Source organism: Ischnura elegans, chromosome 5, assembly GCF_921293095.1.
Source record: "Ischnura elegans chromosome 5, ioIscEleg1.1, whole genome shotgun sequence".
NCBI lineage: Eukaryota > Metazoa > Arthropoda > Insecta > Odonata > Coenagrionidae > Ischnura > Ischnura elegans.
Window position 1 is genome coordinate 2,886,631 of NC_060250.1, and position 20,676 is coordinate 2,907,306.

Below are 20,676 nucleotides of genomic sequence, written 5' to 3' on the forward strand. Positions count from 1 at the left end.
TCACATATGGATATGCCTGTCCCTGGTACTACAGGCATGTGTGTGGCTGCTTTCATTCCTATCTAGAGGTGTGTGTTGGTATGGCATCAATGATGTAAAGATTCAGTATTTGATGTTGTATTTGCATTTGTGCGTGAAATATTTTCAATTTTAGTTTAACTAATCGGAAAGATATTCAAATGAACTCGATCATCGGTAATCAACTTCCATAATTTTATGAAATACGTAATTCTTGCATTGCGGGTTGCCTATCCGTCGATTAAATGTGTTTAAAAAAATTCTAGTTGTGTTGCGTGTGAAGTTCTCATTCGTATCAATTCCACAGGCAGTTTTATGAAGTTTATGCAGTAATAAAAGTAAATAAAGAATATTGCAGTCATATTGAAGGTAGACGAGAGCTACATGTAGTTGATTCGTTATTGAGCCATTATTTTCTATGACACGGGAATCTCTAGACGTAAATTTTATGTTTTGCATCGTCTATCAAAAGTATATCGAAATATAAATAAAGTTGGTTTGGCTTTATTTACATTTTACGACGAAGATAGGTTAACTAAAATATTCCTACTATTTACGTGGCATTATGCATCGCTAGAAATGCTTTTTTCGTTTCCAATAAGACTTTAAGATGGCCCTACAAGAAGGACGATTACCTTCCTTGATTACACGTTGAAATACTACTACACTCACCGTTTCAATTACATGGCTTTACATATCGAAGATGTTCCACTTCCGTAGATATTTAGAGGGTAGCACACACCGGAAAAATTATTTAGATCGAAAACAAAAATGAAGAAAACATTTCAAAACTATAATAAACGTCATTTTCAGTTTGGATATCCTAATTGGGTCAATGGAAACAATTTGGTAAATTGGGAATACAAATGAGCACAACGAAAACTTGCCGAATCTCAAATATAATTTCAAACTATTTTCATTATAATCACTTATTTACATTATTTTCAATATATTCACTTATTTTCTTTGACAATGTCAATGGTGAATTTTGTTGAAACCATCCAAGCACATTGTAGGGTGTCCATCACATTCCTCACAAAATGTGTTCACTTTTTTGCCCTCTTGCTTGCCTCTTTCGTTCCCTTTTCTTTACGTATTCTCTCGTAACAATTGAGGCAGCTCTTCCTACTTATCCTTGCAGTAGCTTCATTTTTACTTAGGTTGTGCAAGGACTTCCACTTCTTTGAAGCTGGAACACCTCCCCCAGCCACATCGCTAAAGACGACATCTTCTTTCAATAATCCATCAATAACTTTCTCTCGAAAATTCAGCATGTCCATTTTTTTATTTTGGCCATAATTATTATATAAAACCCATGAATTCACCATGCATATCCCAAGAAGCAGTTCTAATGCCAGTTTCTTATACCACTTGAGAGATCGTCTGATGCAACTATAATAAGCAGACATTTGGTCGGAAATGTCTACCCCCTTTTTCGCGCTATTGTAGACTATGATGGCTTTTGGTTTCATTATTTCCCCTCGCTTAGATTTCGACGTGGTTGGTTGCAAAATCTCACCAAGGCCGGGCTTAGAGGATATCATCATAAGTGGTCTTTTGTCCTGCCATTTCATCATTCTAACACCTTTTCCATTTTGCCTTGCAATAATTTCCCCCCTTTTCAACTTTTTTTGACGAACCTCTGGTGGATTACCTTTCCGATTCGCCCGCATTGTGCCACAAACATATGTCTCCCTACCCAAAAGGTCTTCAGCTAGGTCCATACTTGTATAAAAATTATCAATGTACAATGTTCGCTCAGCGTCAAAAAGTCCCTCCATCAGTTGCAGTACAACTTTGTGTCCATGTCCAACCTTCTCCTTCGTGTTTGGCACTTCACTTTTCCCAGGGTACACTTGCAAACTATGCGTGAATGAGTCAGGGCTACACTGTTTGTAGCATTTTATTCCATATTTATGAGACTTTCCAGGCAGGTACTGCCTAAAATGTAATCGACCTCTCCAAGGTACCATCTGTACGATTGGTGCAGTCTCCCCATTCATCGGAACTTGATAACGCGACATGCTCTTCCTCTTCAGGTGAATCTTCTCCAATTTCGTCCTCTAAATATAAAGATTCACTGTCTTCTTTGAAATCGGATGAAATGTATGAATCATCGGAGTCAGAACTAAATTGAGATGCATCTGAGTCCGCCATCTCCTCTAATTTTTCTTTGCCACTAACACAAAAATCACTGCTCCACAAAAAGACAAGGAAATTAGACTCGTATATCTAGTGGCACTCGTTTATTAGTCAAGACTGAAAGTTCTTCTCTTACTGCAAGGAAAATTTTGTCACCATTGTACATGTAAGGCCCTCCGCTCGGCTCGACTAATTTGAAACTCGACGTATGGATTGCGTTGTTGCGACAAGGCCACTCTGTGAGAAGCGATGCCGCACAAGATTAGTCAAAAACAAAACTGTCGGGGAATTAGCCTCGTAAGGGTTACTTGCAACACCCAATTGGGGGTAAGCTTACGATAATAACTACACCCACGAGTGGGTCTGCCTGCAATAAAACTGTAAACAAAGCTTCACCTATGCCAATAATAATTTGGTTTCTTATCCGCAGACTATGGAAATAATAGATTCAAAGGTTCCGCCCCAACCACCACCCCTCTCCTAGGAGGCATGAGGTTGGGTGCGGAATATCGTCAGCCCTAGCCTTTTCTAAGCGCCGGACAAGTGCGGTTAGGCCCCTCTTGAGTCTACGAAATCCCATGGAACGTCCACTCCGAAAGGCGATAGAAGGGGAAAGCCATTGTTTCGTATCGGGTGCTACGGACTGAGCGGTTGGTCGCCAGCGTCACAAAGGTAGAGGTTTTCCCGGTTCTTTCGGGGATAATCATTTTCGCGACTTTCTGAAAGCATAGAACCTCTAACAATGACAGCAGGAATGAGATGTATGATTTCCTCCCGCTGCATTTAGTTCCCAAAGCAATAAAACCGAAGCAAGGCATCACAGCGAAATAGAAAGAATGTAATGAAGGCTCAGAAGATAAATTCGAAACAGTTGCAAAAAAACTATGAAATATCGAATTTTTTCCGTTTCTTATAACTGAATGCTTTCATTCTGGGCTTATAAGAAGAGTAAATAAATTATTTCATCGTTTTCATACCTAAAAGCACGTCTTATTTGTTCATTTTGAAGGTATTTATGTGACAGTAAATAAATATCGAAGAAAAAAAACGTGTAATACGTTGTTGCATGTGCAAAAGGGGATTAATTAATAGCTAAATATTGCATTCTGGGCTTATAATAAGAGTAAATTATTTCATTGTTTCCATTTTGTACATTTTGAAGGTATTTTAGGTGACAATAAATAAATACAGAAGAAAATAAAACATGTAATGCATGGTTGCATACACAAAAGGGGATTAATTAATTAATTAATTACTAAATATCGGTGCATAGGTTTTCCAAAATTTATTGCAATTCATCATTTTCAACTATACCAAAGAAGTGTGAATTAATTTTAACATGATTGGATCGATTTAATTTTTACGAAAATTGACGCCCACGGGGAAGAAACAGCAAATTTCACGATAGCCGCGAACGTGTTAAACGGCCCTTTTGCATGACAATGTTGGTGCCAGTGTGGGTGGATGCATGTATTCACATATACATACTTAGTGTACTTCAAAGTTTCATTGAGAATTTTCTCAGAGGGACAAATATGTATAGTGATGTAATTTTTTTTACTTAATCTCATCAAGCCTAATCTCTGATATTGTCTGTGTGTATTAGTGATGTGCAAGGATGAGATGGGTTTAGAGAATGGACTGATGAGTGATGGGCAGATAGAGGCATCCTCTGTTCGTGACAACAGTGACATCTTTTCCCCAAAGAATGTTCGCCCTAACACACCAACGGACTATGGTCACGGAGGTGCTTGGATTCCAAGCACCAATTCATTGCATGAGTGGATTCAGGTACGTCTGCAATTGTTTCTTTTTAACTGCCTGTTTTAATATGGATGCCATGAGCTTATTTGTTTCATGAAAGTACTGTTTGCAAATATTATTTGTAAGTTGTGTTTCCCTTGTTCCAGTTTGACTTCTTAGAGCCCCGGAATCTCACTGGGATAATCACTAAGGGGCAAAATCATGGCAACTCGTGGGTGGAATCATACAAAGTTATGCACAGCTCTGATAGAAGAGATTGGAATCCAGTCATTGAGAGGGATGGGTCTATAAAGGTAAACTTTTAAACTTACAATGGCATTCATGGAATTGTGAACTTTAATCTGGATCCGTCCCAAATATTTTTTTTTGAGATTAGTTGTTGATATGTTAGGGGAATGATAAGAACTTCTTTTTTACTACACTCGGAAAATATTACAGTGGTCGGTTTTGTGGTTTCCGAGATACAGGCTGTGACATAAATGTTACATTGGGTGGATCTGTTGTCTTTTGGTGCAAGTTAATGCATATTTTCCCAAATAAAGCAAATATTTTTGCTACTGAGTTCATTTAAATGGTCAAAAATATTTTAAACATTTTTATTTTGCACAAATTATTATTTATGTGCATTATGATGATTTTATTTAAATTTGAAGTATTTTATCGAAAATTTAGCAATAATTTTCAGTGTTTCACTGCCCACAATTCATGAATTCTCTTAAACCTAATATTACATATATGAAAGATGAGAGAAGAACATAATCTTTGATAAAGTGATGATCGATAATCTTTGACATGGTGCTTTAAAATGTTATCAGTTTTCAACTACATATACATTACATATACATTACATTTATGGTTGGATGTTCATTCTTCGCATACTCCTCCTTAGCTATAAGTTACAGGAATGAAATTTGGTCATAAGTCCCTACATGCTCTGCTAATGTCTATTTGAGGAATATCTTCACAGTATCCAAACTAGAATATCTTATTGTATCCATTCAGTGTGTTATTTGTTAGTATATTTTTCATCACCTAACACGACATGGGATTTTTTCATTTTTCAAAGATATTCCCTGGGAACTTTGATGCCAACACGCCACATGAGAATTTATTTGACCGTCCCATCCAGACAAGGTTCCTGAAAATAATGCCTCAGTCATGGCACAATGCTATTGCCCTCCGTGCTGAAGTGTTAGGATGTTTTCATCCTTACCGTGAGTACCATGCATACTTCTTTCTTCAAGCTTTTTAACCTCATGTGATTTAATTTCTTCAAAAGTTCTTTCACTTTTTGAATCAATGCCAATGGTGAATTAGTGGATGTTGAATGAGATCACTTGCAGTGGCTGGGGGGGGGGGGGGCTCAGGCCCCCCCCTCCCCAGGCCACTGAGCCCTGCTGTGAATATGCACTGCACAACATTGCTGTTAGCTATTGTGATAGAGTTCCATTTTATTCTCTCCATGCAAGGAATTTGCTCTGTGAAATGTTTTCATCATTTGTAATTACTGCCTGTGTGAAAACAGTTTTTAGATCAATTTCAGGTAGAATAGACTATGTAAATTTGAGATATTGTTGGCAGGAGGTGTCGTTAGTAAGTTAAAGCTCGAGGAAGTGAACTTTTTGTGGCCCACAATTGAACATTCCAGCTCCAGTCACAACGGTCATAACGGAGGTGCCAACAACTCCCCCTCCTCCCGGATGTGAGCCATGTCCAAATCTCCCCCCAGAGGTCTTGGCTGAGTGTTTGTCTTGCCCAGCTGGCCTCTTCTGGGATGGCTCAGCGTGTGTGAGGAAATCTGAATGTCAGTGCTATGTCGGACACATACCGTGAGTACTTCTGAGTTGATGGTGTAAAATAAAATGTCATTTGCTGATTGGGTCATTTTGTTGGAGATGTCACATAAAAAGGTGGCCCATCCACTTTGACTGGCTATGCTGCTATAATTTTATAATAGGCTACGTCTTAATCGTGGGAACTTACATTGTAGTGAAACCTCCTCCATCTTTTCCCATGTTAAGCATGGAAGTTGGAAGCGCAACAATTTCGTTACATTGACTTCCGACTAGTGATGGGTCGGTTCGATTCTTCGATTCCTCGATTCTCGACAAGAACCGGAATCGAAAACGAGTACTTGCCATTGTGAAAAATCGATTCCGATTCCAGTAGTACTTCAAACAACAAAATATACGACCGCGTTTCCAACAGTCATTTGAATTTTCGCGTCACGTAATCGTAATAACAAAACACATATCTTCTAGGGAGTACTCGAAAATTCAAGTCGATCGAGTAGTTGGTACTCGACTCGAGCGTTTTGAGTAGCATTACGAATGTCGAGTCAAGTAGTTAAGGTTACAGAGCTTTCGAGGCTAGTAGGTCCAGCAGTCTGCTGACAGGAAGCGCTATCATGAAACTCATGTAATAATGCAGTTTTTAAAGCCGATAGGTCATTCTAATGCCTTGACCTGGTAGTTTCAGCTTGCCGAATACACTATAGTTGTCGACGTGGGCACCGAATACCTTTATGCCAGCCGCGGCGGCCGATCGTCTTCCTACCCGGCGCACACTGGTCCGAAATCGGAAAAAGCTGGAATAAAGTCCAAAATGACCTTTTTGGGGATAGAGGCTTGAAACGTAGCGTAAATACTCATAAATCATTACCAGATATAGATTTATATGCCATTTTACATAAATACGAACCTTTAGTGAGATACAGAGGCCCAAACGTGACCAATTTTTCAATGCCACACGAGATATCGTTTTTCCTCAATAAATCTTTGAATTTATCCAAGTGGTTTTGCGTTGGTACGAGTTTTACGGAGTAAGAAACGCAATATTCCTTTGATATGGTGCTTTGCCTATATGTACTTTCAATGACTTTTGAAGATTTTGGCTCTCATCTGTCTGGTTTTACAACGCAAAATGACCCGTTTTTCACGTGAAATTTGACATTAAGTAGACATTATCTTTCGTTTACGAAAAATATAACTCGGAAAATTTGAACCACAATATTAAGTAGAGATTTATAAAGAGTACTAATTAAAAATCTTGGGAAAAAAAATTTGCGACAAAGAAAATAAGAGCAATATTTCAATTGCGCGTCAAGGCTGAGCTACACGCCGCGGAACTCTAAGGCTCGGTAACTGAGGCTGATTTTTCAAGTTTTTTAAAACATAAGTCTTGAAAATCGTCATTTAAAGCATGGATAATCGTCTTCATTGACTTAAAACACTAAACTGAGGATGTTTAAAAGGATTATGTATAGATCGACTAGACCATTTAGCACATTACTCGAGTGAAAATACTAAGGATTGGATATTTTTCGGAACCATCCCACGCATAAGAAATATGGCTGGGGTATTGAAGTAAAGTGAAGCGATTAAGTCAGCATGCTTAAGAGAGAGAAAAATGAACTGTTTCCGTGAAAGGCAACAACCGATATCCTTTTTCCCTTTCCACCTTCGCCGTCGAGGTCCAGAAATTCCAGTCTTCGAAATCTTGCAATTTCGGTAGGAAAGTACTTGCTCAGTCACACACATGTGTAGCAAAAGGCAATTTTCTGCAGGCAGTAATACTGTAATATGGAGACGTCAAAACCTGCTGGCTGAGCATGTAGAATAATTGGTTTTTCTGCTTGAGAATTTGAAAGGGCCAAATATTACATGATTCATATACGTAGTGTGTAATCTTTATTATAGCTGTGAAAATTTCTGTACTCAGGGCTCTCCCTTGTAGTTTGGATACATATATATGGTCGACATATTACTTGGGGTTAATTAATTTCAATTGTCCCTATGAAACTGTTGAAGACATTAATTTTCATTCATCTCCTACTTCTGACAATAACCATCAACGATCCTCATTATATTTTCCTTCTTACATTAGGCTAGACATTCATCATAGAAAATTGGATTAGAATATTTTGTAGTATCCATTTCTGTATTGCCTGGTTCAGAAATTATCATACTCAACTCGACTCGATACTCGCGAGTAATTTTCAACTCGACTCGAGATCAAAAAGTGCTACTTGGAAATCCCTATTATATTCCGAAGGAGCAAATGCAGACTAGGGAGCCTGTGGCAGGTATATGGTCAAGATACAGTGATGCATTTGGAAAAGTACCCAAAGTACTTTGGGTACTTTTCCAAAATGTCACACCATGCCAAAATGTTACCTCACCGTAGCAAACACTGTTGAAGCTGAAGTGGAAGCTTATTTATCAGAGATGAATACACCACCAAATTCCTTCCCTGGGAAATACTGGAAGACTTGTATCTCCTACCCAAGGCTGAAAGTATTAGCGAAGAAGTTTCTTGCCATACCGCCATCCACTGTTTTCAGTGAAAGACATTTAGTTCTGCAGGAAAAATACGTGATGTAAAATGCAACAGGCTTTATCCTGACAGATTGAAGATGCTTTGCTTTCTGAGCAAAAATTGAAAGTCTGTAAAAGGAGACTAAATCTTGTGAGACATTATTGATAATGATAAGATATTATCAATAAAAGATAGATATTAAAGGAGATACTTTCATTTCAAATTTAAACATGAGTGCCAATATTCTAAAGTAATATCTATTGTACGTAACACCACTCTTCAGGTATGTTCTGTTTTGAAATTTAGCTATTATATTTTAATTACATAGTGATGATATGAAAGATGCTTTTATCAACTGACTCTTTCACAGAGTCAAATTTTTTAAAGCTGTTTTCTTGTTGCCTGGAATTAAGTGATATTTTCCTTGGAGCCTATGGCATCAGAATCAATGGAATCGGTATCGGTAGAATCGGAATCAAAATGTCAGAATCGGGATCGGAATCGATAAAATTTTGGAATCGACCCATCACTACTTCCGACTTATGGGAAAGCTAGAGAAAAAAATCAAAAAATACAAGAATGGGAATAAAATCACTAAAACTGGGGGAAATTAATACAGTAAAACTTCGATTTTACGCACTTTGATTTTACATCAAGTCTTGTTTTTACGGAGCGACACTCAAGTCCGGCCGGAAAGCATAGGGAATTGCAATGGTGAAACTTCGATTTTACATCTTTTCTTGATTTTACGCAGTTTTTTCGATTTTGCGCAGCATAACCCCATCCCCAAAGAGGCCGCTAATCTTGATTTTACGCAGTTGTCTTTCGACTTGTTTTGAAAATCTGACTGGATCAATATGAAGTTGGGTTCTTATTTCGTCTTAATGAGTTGCAAAACTGAATACAGGAACGGTTGAAATGGCGTCGCGTTGTTGAGCGTGAAACTAAAAACATCGCGAATCTAATTATTGCTTCCCCCTGCACCCTCTCAGTGATATTTCAGGCTCCTTTACGAACCCGAAAATTGCTCTTAGTTCAAATTCGCCATAGAAGGATATCGAACTCAAAACCAACGAAAAACGCATACACGGCAATCGCTGTGTATGCGTAACTACTTTTATTAAGACAGATGATCGCCGGAGATATTAACATTATCACCTTTCGTTTATTATTCGACTTATTGATCGACGCTGTTTATAACGTAATAATTGTAATTACAGTAGATGGTCGTTAATCCGGAATTATGAGCTACGGAATATCTATCCCTGACGAAAGGTTTTATAGAAAAATTGCCAACGCTATGTTTTCCGTTGCCCCAGCGAAATATAACTGTGAAATGAGTCGTTAAAAATCCTCCCGTGCCAAAATATTTTCTTCCAAAATGATCCAAAAAAGATAGTCGTACTTCTAGTATGGACGTAAGACAATGGTGATTCTACACGATGGTAAAAGAAGCATGCATTGTCTCATTCAGCAGGCTAACCCCACATCTGCGGGACGAATGGAGGCGAGAGAAAGTTGCTTGCGCGGCGCGCTTATCAGAACTGACTCAACTTGTATCTCATTGTCAGTGGGTTTAAATTAAACATGGTTGGAACTTTATAGCTATTAGCTTAACGCCGCTAGGGTGACAATCGTTTATTTTTAACGGAACGGGAGTTTATGCCCTCGGAGAATAACTCGCGTCATCAATCGTCATATAATCATTGAAGTCAAATTCAAGACGTGAGTGATAAGGCAGTCCCTTTAAACTCAGAAATGGCTTAGTAGCATTAAATCGAAATACAAAAAGTGTCCGGTATCAGATCCGGGGAAGCAAAATATTACGTGAAGATGAGTCACACGTCGGGTAGTGAGTCGAAAGCCCCAGCGCTGAATTCGCGGAAGAATGACGACAGAGAAGCTATCCCCGGTAGATTCAATCTACTAATGCCAAAATTTCATGGGAAAATGCTTTATTAATGCGTAAAAATTATAAAGTGGGGAAATTGTTCTGGACTATTAATCATTTTTTTACTCATCTGTGGCGGCATGATGGTAGTTGCGTGGTTATTTAAATAGCTCACTTAAAAAAAGTGATCTAAACACCGGAAAAATCTGAATTTCCGAACATCCCGGGCCCTGTGTGCTCCGTTTTATCTATGGTATGCTATTTGGAAGGAGGTAACCGACAGCTGGGGTCATTAGCGCCATGAAGTAGGGGTTGGGGGGATAGGAACCCATGTTGGCATTAGCCAGGTTGTAATGATAAGCTTAAAAGGGACCAAGACATAACATCCCATCTGATGGACAGAGTGGTGCATTGGAAGTGCCCTCCACATTACACTCAAGTAGGGATAGGGCCATCTCTGATAGGTTTCTGCTACTGCCAGGACTTGAACCCAGGCCCACAGGGTGTAAAGCCTTTGTGGTGTATAAGCGAAATTTTGCTCCCTATTAATGGGGTTAATTTGGATGACTATCCTCAGATATCTCATTTCTTCAATATCCAATCTTTGTTTGTCTGCAGGTGGTTAAACGGATATCCTGAAAACTGCTTTTAATGAGAATATTTTCGAAAATTAGCTTCTCTGTGAGCATTTAGTATCACCATTCCGAAATTTCTCCTGGGTAACAGAAGTAATCTTAGTGCCAGAAATGCTGGCAATTCAACCATGTTGTTCAACCATGGGAAACATTGTTCAGGAATGCAACGTTGTTTCTCTTAAGGTAACACGTCATCTGTGGTATTGCTTGTGAGTAAATAAGATTATTAGGCTTCATTTTCTAGACCTCAAATGAATTATTCAATCCAAGAAACCTATATCTGATGCGATTGTAAAGGATTTCATGCTCATTTACCATAAAACCTCACATATGAGACTTTCTCTGGTTCCGGTTCTGGCTTGAATCAGAACTGTAGGTACAAAAAGGTATGACTAAGCCTTCTAAAAATAATGAGCAAGTGTTATCCTGAAAACTATACTCCTCCTGAATACCAACTCTTGACAAAAAATATTTGTTTCGGTAACCAGTGGACGAAATCTTCGTGCCACTATGAAAGCTTCGACAGTTAGTCCGGAGAAAAAACAGGATCAACTATCTACTTCAAGTTTTATTCTTCAACCATTTTTAAAGAGTCACAACAAAGTAACCATAAACAAACCCTTGGCTACAAAAAAGTACATAGATACTTTTTTCTGTTGATAAATAAAATGGCATTGTCCGCGAATATACGAAATATACATTTCATGGAAATCTTAACACTCCCCCTCGGACAATACCTGTTTTGAAAATGCAATAATCATTTCACCTTCAATCTCTGAATGAGTACCAAACAACACAAGACATTATATTTATAAAATATTCAAACATCTTAAATTCTATTGTACAGATCCTTAAGTCCTATCATCTTTGATAGCACTTTGATTCTTGTCCCTGGCAGTCTTTTAGTAAATATATCCGCAGTATTCTTGTCTGATGGTACATATATAAAATACACCATTTTTTCTTTGACTTGTTCCATGATGAAATGGTATTTAACAAAGAAATGTTTGTTTCCTTCAGTTATAACATCATTTTTGGCAATGGCAATGGAACTCTCATTATCACAATAAATAACACAAGGTTTAGGCATTAAACATCCTTGATTAATTTCTATTAACAACTCTGATAACCATACTATTTCAGTTACACACTCATACAATGCAATAAACTCTGCGTGAGTTGATGAGGTTGCCATGCATTTTTGCTTCCTTGCTCGCCAGATAAATGGAGCCCCTGCTAAAGAAATATGATATCCTGTAATGGACTTACAATAACCTTTACTGCCTGCCCAGTCTGCATCAGAGTATGCATTAATTTTACTTTGACATTTTTGATAACATAAAGCATAACCTCTAGTCTTAGACAAAAATCTAAACATATGCTTGACATTTTTCCAATCAGTTTGACATGGCTCCTCCATATACTGACTTAAAATACACACTGCATAGGAAATGTCTGGTCTTGTATTTCCAGACAAATGCAACAAACAGCCTATTGCTTTTCGATACAAATAATTGCTTATTTGGTTTTCGACATCTCTCTCTTGAAAATCTACTGGTAAAGGAGTATTCACCCCATGACAATCTTGCATCTCGAATTCTTCCAACATATATTTTATATAATTCTCCTGATCAATATATACCACACTTCTTTCAGGTCTCTGTATTCTTATGGACAAAATATTATGGGCTGAACCAAGATCCTTGACTCCTACATGCTTACCTAGATAACTCTTAAACTGTGATATCTTGTCCTTCGTTCCGACAAGCAACATATCATCAACATAAACCCCTACTTTAAGGTCAGACATGCTAAAAATACATGGATCACTTAAACACTGTTTTAATCCATACACAGACAAAATTGAGCTTAGATGCAAATACCAATTTCTACCTGATTGCTTTAAACCGTATATACTCTTGTTTAACTTACATACATAAAACTTTCTATCAACTGTTATATTCTCTCCGAGATATTTTGGTATCTCCATGTACACATCCTCTTCTAATTTACTGTTTAAATATGCCCCTACAATATCCAACTGATCCATTTCTAAATCTGTCTCAACAGCAATAGCTATCAGAAGCCTCAGACTTTTCTTTTGAATAACAGGACTAAATGTGTCATGGTAATCAACTCCATGAATTTGACCATATCCCTGAGCAACTAACCTTGCCTTGAACTTTATAATTTCCCCTTTATCATTACGTTTCAAAGCAAACACCCATTTTGAACCTACAATATTTAATCCCTTTGGTCTTGGCACTATTTCCCATGTCCCTTGGTCTGACAAAACTTTTACTTCTTCTTGCATTGCCTGTTTCCAAAACTCAGAACCTTTACTATTTAAAGCCTCTGTTACTGTCCCTGGAATGGAAGTACACTCAATACTTGCATGAGCATAGTTGCAGCTTTGACAAGATGTTGGCTTCCTAACACGCTTTGACCTCCTTGGAATGGACTGGCTTGGTACCTCACCTGCGACCTCACCAGGGTCAAGGTTTGTCACTGGTACCTCTAAATTAGTAACTGTGGGGTAGACCACCAAGACAGGCTGTTCGACGTCATCCTCCAAAACTGCAACACGAGGCGCTGCCTCCTCTGGTATCTCAGGCACTGCTCCCCCTGAAACTGAATCTGGGACCACTGGAGTCAGACCTGGGATCACCACCGGGTGTGATGAAATTTGGTTTGATTTAGTCTCCTCAGCTTTTCCATCGCCTTTGAAAACATAGCCTTGTTCCACAATGTCTTCTCCTGGATCAGGTTCGCCATCGCTGTCTAGATCGGGAATCTTGATATCATCTAGGCTCATCTTGAAAGGAAATTTTGATTCGTTGAACCTGACATCTCTGCTGATTATTACTTTCTTCTTTTTCATACTCCAAAGTCGATATCCTTTGATGCCCTCTTCATATCCTAACATGATGCTTTCTTCTCCTCTGGGACTCAATTTTCCATCTCTTGTCTCTCTTGGCTGCCATGCCCATGCCTGGCATCCAAATACTCTTAGATAGTTATAATCTATCTCTTTTAGTTCCCGTCCTTTCCACAAACTCATTGGAATATTGCTATTTCGTGCAGAAGTAGGAGACAAATTTCTGAGATGTACAGCAGTCATGAGAGCTTCTCCCCAAAATCTTTTGTGAAGACCAGATTTTATCAGTAAACATCTCGTTGTATTCAGAATAGTTTCGTTGTACCTCTCAGATAGCCCATTTTGCTGTGGAGTATATGCCACTGAGAAACGATGTAAGATTCCACATTCTTCCAGGTGTACTGAGAATTTTTTATCTGTGTATTCTCCACCATTGTCACTCTGGAATTCCTTAATTTTCCTATCGTGCAGGCACTCCACTCTACGTTGAAATTTCTTGAAATTTTCAAATACTTCTGACTTCTTTTTCAATAAGTAGACCATAGAATACCTTGTAAAATCATCAATAAATGTGACAAAGTACTTAGCTCCGTTTAAAGTCTTGGGTGTAAATGGACCTGCCACATCAGAATGGATTCTATCCAAGACCTTGCATGTATCTTCTCCACCTATGTTAGGAAATTTTAACCTTTTCATTTTCCCAGCATTACAAGTGTCACAATCAAAATGGTTAATTCCACATTTTTTATCCAAAGGAATTCTCTTCATATCGTCTTCATTTAGATGCCCCAGTCTATCATGCCATATTATGGTAGATACTATGGATGCTTTCTTTGTCTCAGAAATAATCTTGACATCTTCAATGCTGACTCCTTCTGTAGTGATGTAATATAAATTATTTACGAGAAATGCCTTTAAGAAAACTTCTCCTTCATCTGATATCTCGTTCACCCCTTGATAACATGAGAACTTCATTCCCTTCTTGTCCAATACTCCTTGTGAAAGCAAATTATCTTTCAAATCAGGGATGTACAGTACATCTGAGAAGTCTATAGTAAAGCCACCACATTCAGTGGAGATCTCCAATTTTATGGTGCCAATTCCTTTGACTTCCAAAGCATATCCATCACCCACAACAACTTGACCAGTTATGGGACAAAGATTTATGAATAAATCTTTTCTATTGGTCATGTGGTCTGATGCTCCACCGTCCAGTATCCATAATCCCCCACCTCCTATACTTTTCTCTTGGTGAGTACACAATGCTTTATATCCTCTTGTGATGACAGAAGCTCGCCCCTTCTTCACAGATTCAAAATTCTGATTCTTCTCAATAGGATTTTGTTTCTTATCAGGGCACTGGAAAGATAGATGTCCCTCTGTTCCACATACATAACAGATGGGAGGATGGCTTTTCCTTCCACCTTTACCTTTGTTCTTTCCTTTCCCTTTAAACCTATTCACTCCATGCTCAGAAAACTCTGATTCCTTTGTGACCTTGTAAACTTGATGTGCATCGCTATTATCTTCAGATTTGAGCTCTTTCTTTTCTCTTGACATGCATAGCATCTTCTGCTCTTCCACAAGCATGTCACCCAATACTTCTCTTGAGACTAATTTCCCTTTCCGATAACTCTGGACAAAAAACTTCCAGTCAGATGGAAGGCCGTTTAGATATACATTAGCTAGCATATCATCATCAATTTCCATACCACATTTCTTGATTTTCCTGCGAAAATCGTTTATTATGGCAACATATTGATGAATACTCATCTCCTTAGTCTTTTGTGTGTTCCACATAGCTCGATTGAAGCTGCATAGCTCAGAGCGGCCGTAACTCGTGCACATGGTCTCCAACGCTTCCCACGCTGCCTTAGCATTATCGCAGGCGTCCACATGCTCCAGAAAAGTCTTCTGAACGTTACAATAGATGAGTCCCAGACATGTGTTGTCCAGCCTTTTCCTCCGTTTCACCTCATAATCCGGCGGATCTGCCGCGACTAACACACCGTTCTCTTCTATCGTCCACTCTTCAAAACCTTTGATAGCTTCAATGCATTGAGCTTTTAAGAATAACCCCTTCATTCCTAGTGTCCACTCGTAATAGTTCGGCCCTTCAAGTTTATCAGCCACAGGTAACTGCCCCTGGGCTGACTCGCTATCCATCATTTGATTTTGCCGCCGTCCGGACATCGTTCCTCTCTTTTTCTTTTTACGAGTTCGACGAGTTATTCCAAGCCAGACTCTGGTTGATTTGTACTCGAAGTTTATCACCGCTTGCTCAAACGATAGTCTTCTTCACCAACACGTTTAATTCTCCGCACTTATGCCTGCTGGGTCCATAACCTGACAAAAAATATTTGTTTCGGTAACCAGTGGACGAAATCTTCGTGCCACTATGAAAGCTTCGACAGTTAGTCCGGAGAAAAAACAGGATCAACTATCTACTTCAAGTTTTATTCTTCAACCATTTTTAAAGAGTCACAACAAAGTAACCATAAACAAACCCTTGGCTACAAAAAAGTACATAGATACTTTTTTCTGTTGATAAAAAATGGCATTGTCCGCGAATATACAAAATATACATTTCATGGAAATCTTAACAACTCTTGATTTTACAGTGCCCATATTTCGGCCCCCCCAACTGCGTAAAGTAAAGTTTTACTGTATTTAATAAGATTGAAAATCCCCCGCCTCTTTCTTCAAATATGTTGATACTCATGATTGTGAATGATAATGACTCTTTAACTGTTTAACTTCGTTAAATACTATGGAAGCAAAAGAAAAACTGAAAATACGAACGATTATGAGACTTCGGTGGGTTTATTCAACACCTTTGTTTACAATCAGCGCTCAGTTTAGGGAGGGATTATGAGCACTTGTTATACCGGGCTTCTACAGTATTCTGAATGCTGTATAATGAAAGTCAAGTCGATTTCTGAATCTCATTTCATTCACCATGAAAACTATTCCTATGATGATGATAAACAGTTTGTATTTAAAACCATAGGATGATGCTGTGGCTGTCATCATCGTGTTGTTGTCATTGTCTGTGTTGTATTTTGAATTGAAATGTGATTGCGTTGGCTCTGCTCTTTGCCTCCTCATCACTTACTTTAATCACAGTCTGAGATTCAAGGACCACCAAAACTAATACCTATGGATTACATATTTTCAAAGTGCTCCATAATTTTGCTGAATGTCTATTCGATTTTATTCTTAGAGTGCAGTAATTTAAGGCTACATATAGCCATTGATTGACTGAAGGCTTTCTGCAGCAGTTTTACTTACACGTTACACTTTTGACTGATGAAATAAAACATATTGTTGGAATCCTATGGAAACACCAGTACATTTTTACCTTCATGACTATTTACAAGATATCCATAACACAACGATGTAAGTTAGGGGAGGTGAGTTGGTTGCACCAAGTATTAACATGGCCGTTGATAATGCACTTTGGTCATAAAGGCAATCGTAAATGATGACTGGCTTTGGCAAAAGGCCTGCGGCCTGTTATGGTCGATTTGCTTGGTCTTACAATTTTTGTCTGCCATTAGTTACTTAAGGATCTATTTTTTCCATTGCTAGATTAAATATAAGCAATATTTCCACTTACATATGTCAAGCACAGAGATGCCCAATTACAAAAAATATTGTGGGGGCCCAAACCGGGTATCTAATTGCCCCGGAAAATTTTATAAGCAGTGAGTTTTAAGTTTTTTGAGCAATTTAGAAGAGTCATATCATTAACATTAGAACCCTGATAACTCAAATCTCGATATCTGGAGACTCCAGGGTATAGGTAGTACTTATGGTACATTGTAAAAATAATTTTTTATGAAAGAGCAATGTTTTTCTAATGGACTAAAAAAAATATAAAATAAATTTTCTATGAGCCCTCCAAATTATTTTCTTCAAATACAACGAAAAACCTTTTGCTCATGTTCCACGATAACACTCAAGTTATACTAAATACAGTGGAACCTGTTTAGTACGTTTCTGAAGGGACCACAAAAAATGAACGTACTAACCAGGAAAACGTGCTAACGAGGAAAGTAAATAATAGCAGTCGGGGTAATTGCAATCTGTGGAAAAGTCGTCATAATTACAATTACTATCGGTAGTTCTCGTAGGATCGCCTTCCTGAACTCTTTTCACCTTCAAAATCACGAAAATAGCGCTACATTGAAAAACAGTACCATGTGAATAAAAATCACAATGTTTCATAGGTTTCCCGAAGACAATTACATGAAAACGGCGTCTATCTCCTGTGATTTATCCTATATATATATATATATATATATTATATATTACTTCATTCATTCACACAGCGCCTTAAGCGCAAACATACAAATAAATTCACAGGTAATGAAAGAAAGGGATAGGAACATGGAATAGAAAATGGACGAGGACAACGGTGCTGTGGTAGATGGAAAAAAGCCAGAAATCAGAGGGTAAAAATGCGGCCTGACTGGGACTCGAACCCAGAACCTCCTGGTTGCCGGCCAGGTGCTCTACCAGTTGCGCTACCAGGACGCTTAGATTTACCATGATTTCGGCGGGGGTTTATACACAGAAAACTCCCTTTGCTATGGCCCACAAGAGTAACCAATAGATGGCACTGGGGCAGCTCACCACTCACCAACGGAAGGAATGGACGAGGACACAAGGATGAAAGAAAAGGTACACACTCACACGGTAGCAGGAAAGAGAAAGGAACATGCGTTTCGGGGCACGCAGAGCCCAAGTGAAATAAGCCAATATGGCCGATACACTACTTCATTCATTCACACAGCGCCTTAAGCGCAAACATACAAATAAATTCACAGGTAAGGAAAGATATATATATAATTATATTTATAGAAAGAGGAAAGTAAAGCTAAGTAATTTCTTCTTTCTCACGGCATACTCTGAGAATATAACAACAACCCTGATTATGTCCACTTGTTGTTTTTAAACATATGAAAATGAGACAAAATTGCATTAACCTTAAATTACGGCTACAGCCGTACACATTCGCGTCTGGAATAAAACCATATCGATTGTTATATCGATCGATATATCGATTAATAGCACGCAAGATTATAATATTACGACGTAATTACAAGAAGATTTTATATTATACAGTTGAAATTTACTTTAGAAATTCGTATAATGTCGTCTACTTACGTGCCGAGATAGCGTATTTCAAAGCTAAGCTTCGCGTGGAGATCCAGAGCATCGTCTGCTCCCGCAGCAGTAGGCAAATACGCTTGACCTAATCTAGACCATTTAAAAGGAGGCAGTATAATACTAATTGTAGAATGTTATCTCATTTATTTCTACTGTTCCTTGGAAGGAGAAGCAATGCAATGCTTCCATAGCCTTGATGTCGAGTTTATGGAGTATGTGCAGTACTGCTTTAGATAAAGTGGGAATTGGATAAGACTCATTTCTTCATCGTGATAACTCGTGCAGCAAAATTTGTTCGCAGTGGGCACTCCAGAGGCAACAGACTAGGTGAGGAGCTCGGTGTGGGGAAAATTGGAGCTTCTCATTGGCTGCAGTTTTCCATAGTCAGACATTCCCGATAAATGGCCGATTTTATTATTCATCACGTCATAAGAATTGAGAACTGCATTTGGATAAATCACGGTCGAAGAAAGAGATGTGGAACGAATGCAAGAATGTCAATGGCTAATAATAATAAGTTATATCTTGAATTCGGAGGTTTACGACCCTTAAGAAGATACTAGAGAACGAATTTCGGGTTGCGTCACGGCAAGCAATTGAGCGTACTAACCAGGAAAGCGCAATTTTTTCGAATGTACCAAATACTTTTACCTGTATTTTGTTCGGATTGTACCGGGACCGAGAGAAATCGCCGTACTTAGGAGGAAAACGTACTAACGAGGAACGTAGTAACCAAGTTCCACTGTATTATAGCATAATGAATTGGAATTAAAATCAGACAGTTAAAATTGTGAAACCTGTCCATAGTAGGCCCTGTACATTTTAGAAACTTTTCTCTAAGAAAAATGTTTTTTTGGTCCCAAACTGAAGATGACATTGAATTTCAAACATGGAGGCTAGAAAGAAAAAGTATAACCTTGCCCTTTGTATAAGTTTGCCACTTTGAGTAGGAATACTAATAATGATGATGATGACAAAGTATACTTCATGTATTATTTTAAGCACATGAGAAATCCTCTTCCTTCTAAACCAAATTGTCCTCAACGAGCAAACACATCGCTTGTTTTCAATCTTTTTATGTTGTTTCTTTGACAACATACAGAATAGCTGCCATCATATATGAAAATACCCTTACTTAAAAATCATTTTCTGGCCTTTTCTTAAGTCCTCTTCATATTTTTCATTTTGGTGTAGTCATCGAAAAATCCAAATATGACTGAATGTTTCGCCACTGGTGTGTCACACTCCTTAAACCTTTCACTCCCAAGCAGTTTTCAATATCCAGACCCAAAATTCCCAAGGGTTTTTTTATGAAATTATTAGTACTTTTTGTAAAAATTCTTATGGATTTATTTTAGGCTTTATAGACATGAAAAAAATCACACATATGTAGCATAATGTATTATAGCAGGTTCTTGTGGGATCTCTTTCACGTCGAGTGGGCGACAGGAGGGGGGGGGAGAAGGGATTGTAACACTTCTGGGAAACACACTATTGGAACTTAATGGACAGCAAGGGCGATTTTGAAAGGTAGAGGTGGTCATTGAGAAGGGAACCATACAGTGAATCCTAACCGCCGACCACCCGTCCCCCACCTACACACCCTCAGAAGAACGCATCCCCCGAAGACCCTACTAATCCGCACGGCAGCCCACGGGCACAGAAGACGTAAGACGTCTTCCCCACCCCCCCCCCTTCCCCCCTTCCACACCATTCACGGATGGCCCTCGGAAACACCCGAAGATAAGAAGACCGCCACTTGTATTCAAATGCATTCATTTCTATGTTCAAGTATGTTAACCCCGGAAAAAACCCTTCAATTCACAACCTTTTTACCTCCTCTGGTTTTTCCACTC

General features: G+C 38.5%; 1 protein-coding gene across 3 annotated transcripts in view; it reads left to right on the top strand.

Moving 5' to 3' along the window:
* LOC124158430 (hemocytin) overlaps positions 1–20,676 on the top strand; it is a 309,825-nt gene that overhangs the window by 181,886 nt on the left and 107,263 nt on the right. For all 3 annotated transcript variants that reach the window (XM_046533513.1, XM_046533511.1, XM_046533512.1), the window contains exons 55-58: positions 3,767–3,951; positions 4,071–4,217; positions 4,991–5,138; positions 5,573–5,753. In XM_046533513.1, the coding sequence (XP_046389469.1) occupies positions 3,767–3,951; positions 4,071–4,217; positions 4,991–5,138; positions 5,573–5,753 (661 nt within the window). The remainder of the gene's footprint in view (positions 1–3,766; positions 3,952–4,070; positions 4,218–4,990; positions 5,139–5,572; positions 5,754–20,676) is intronic.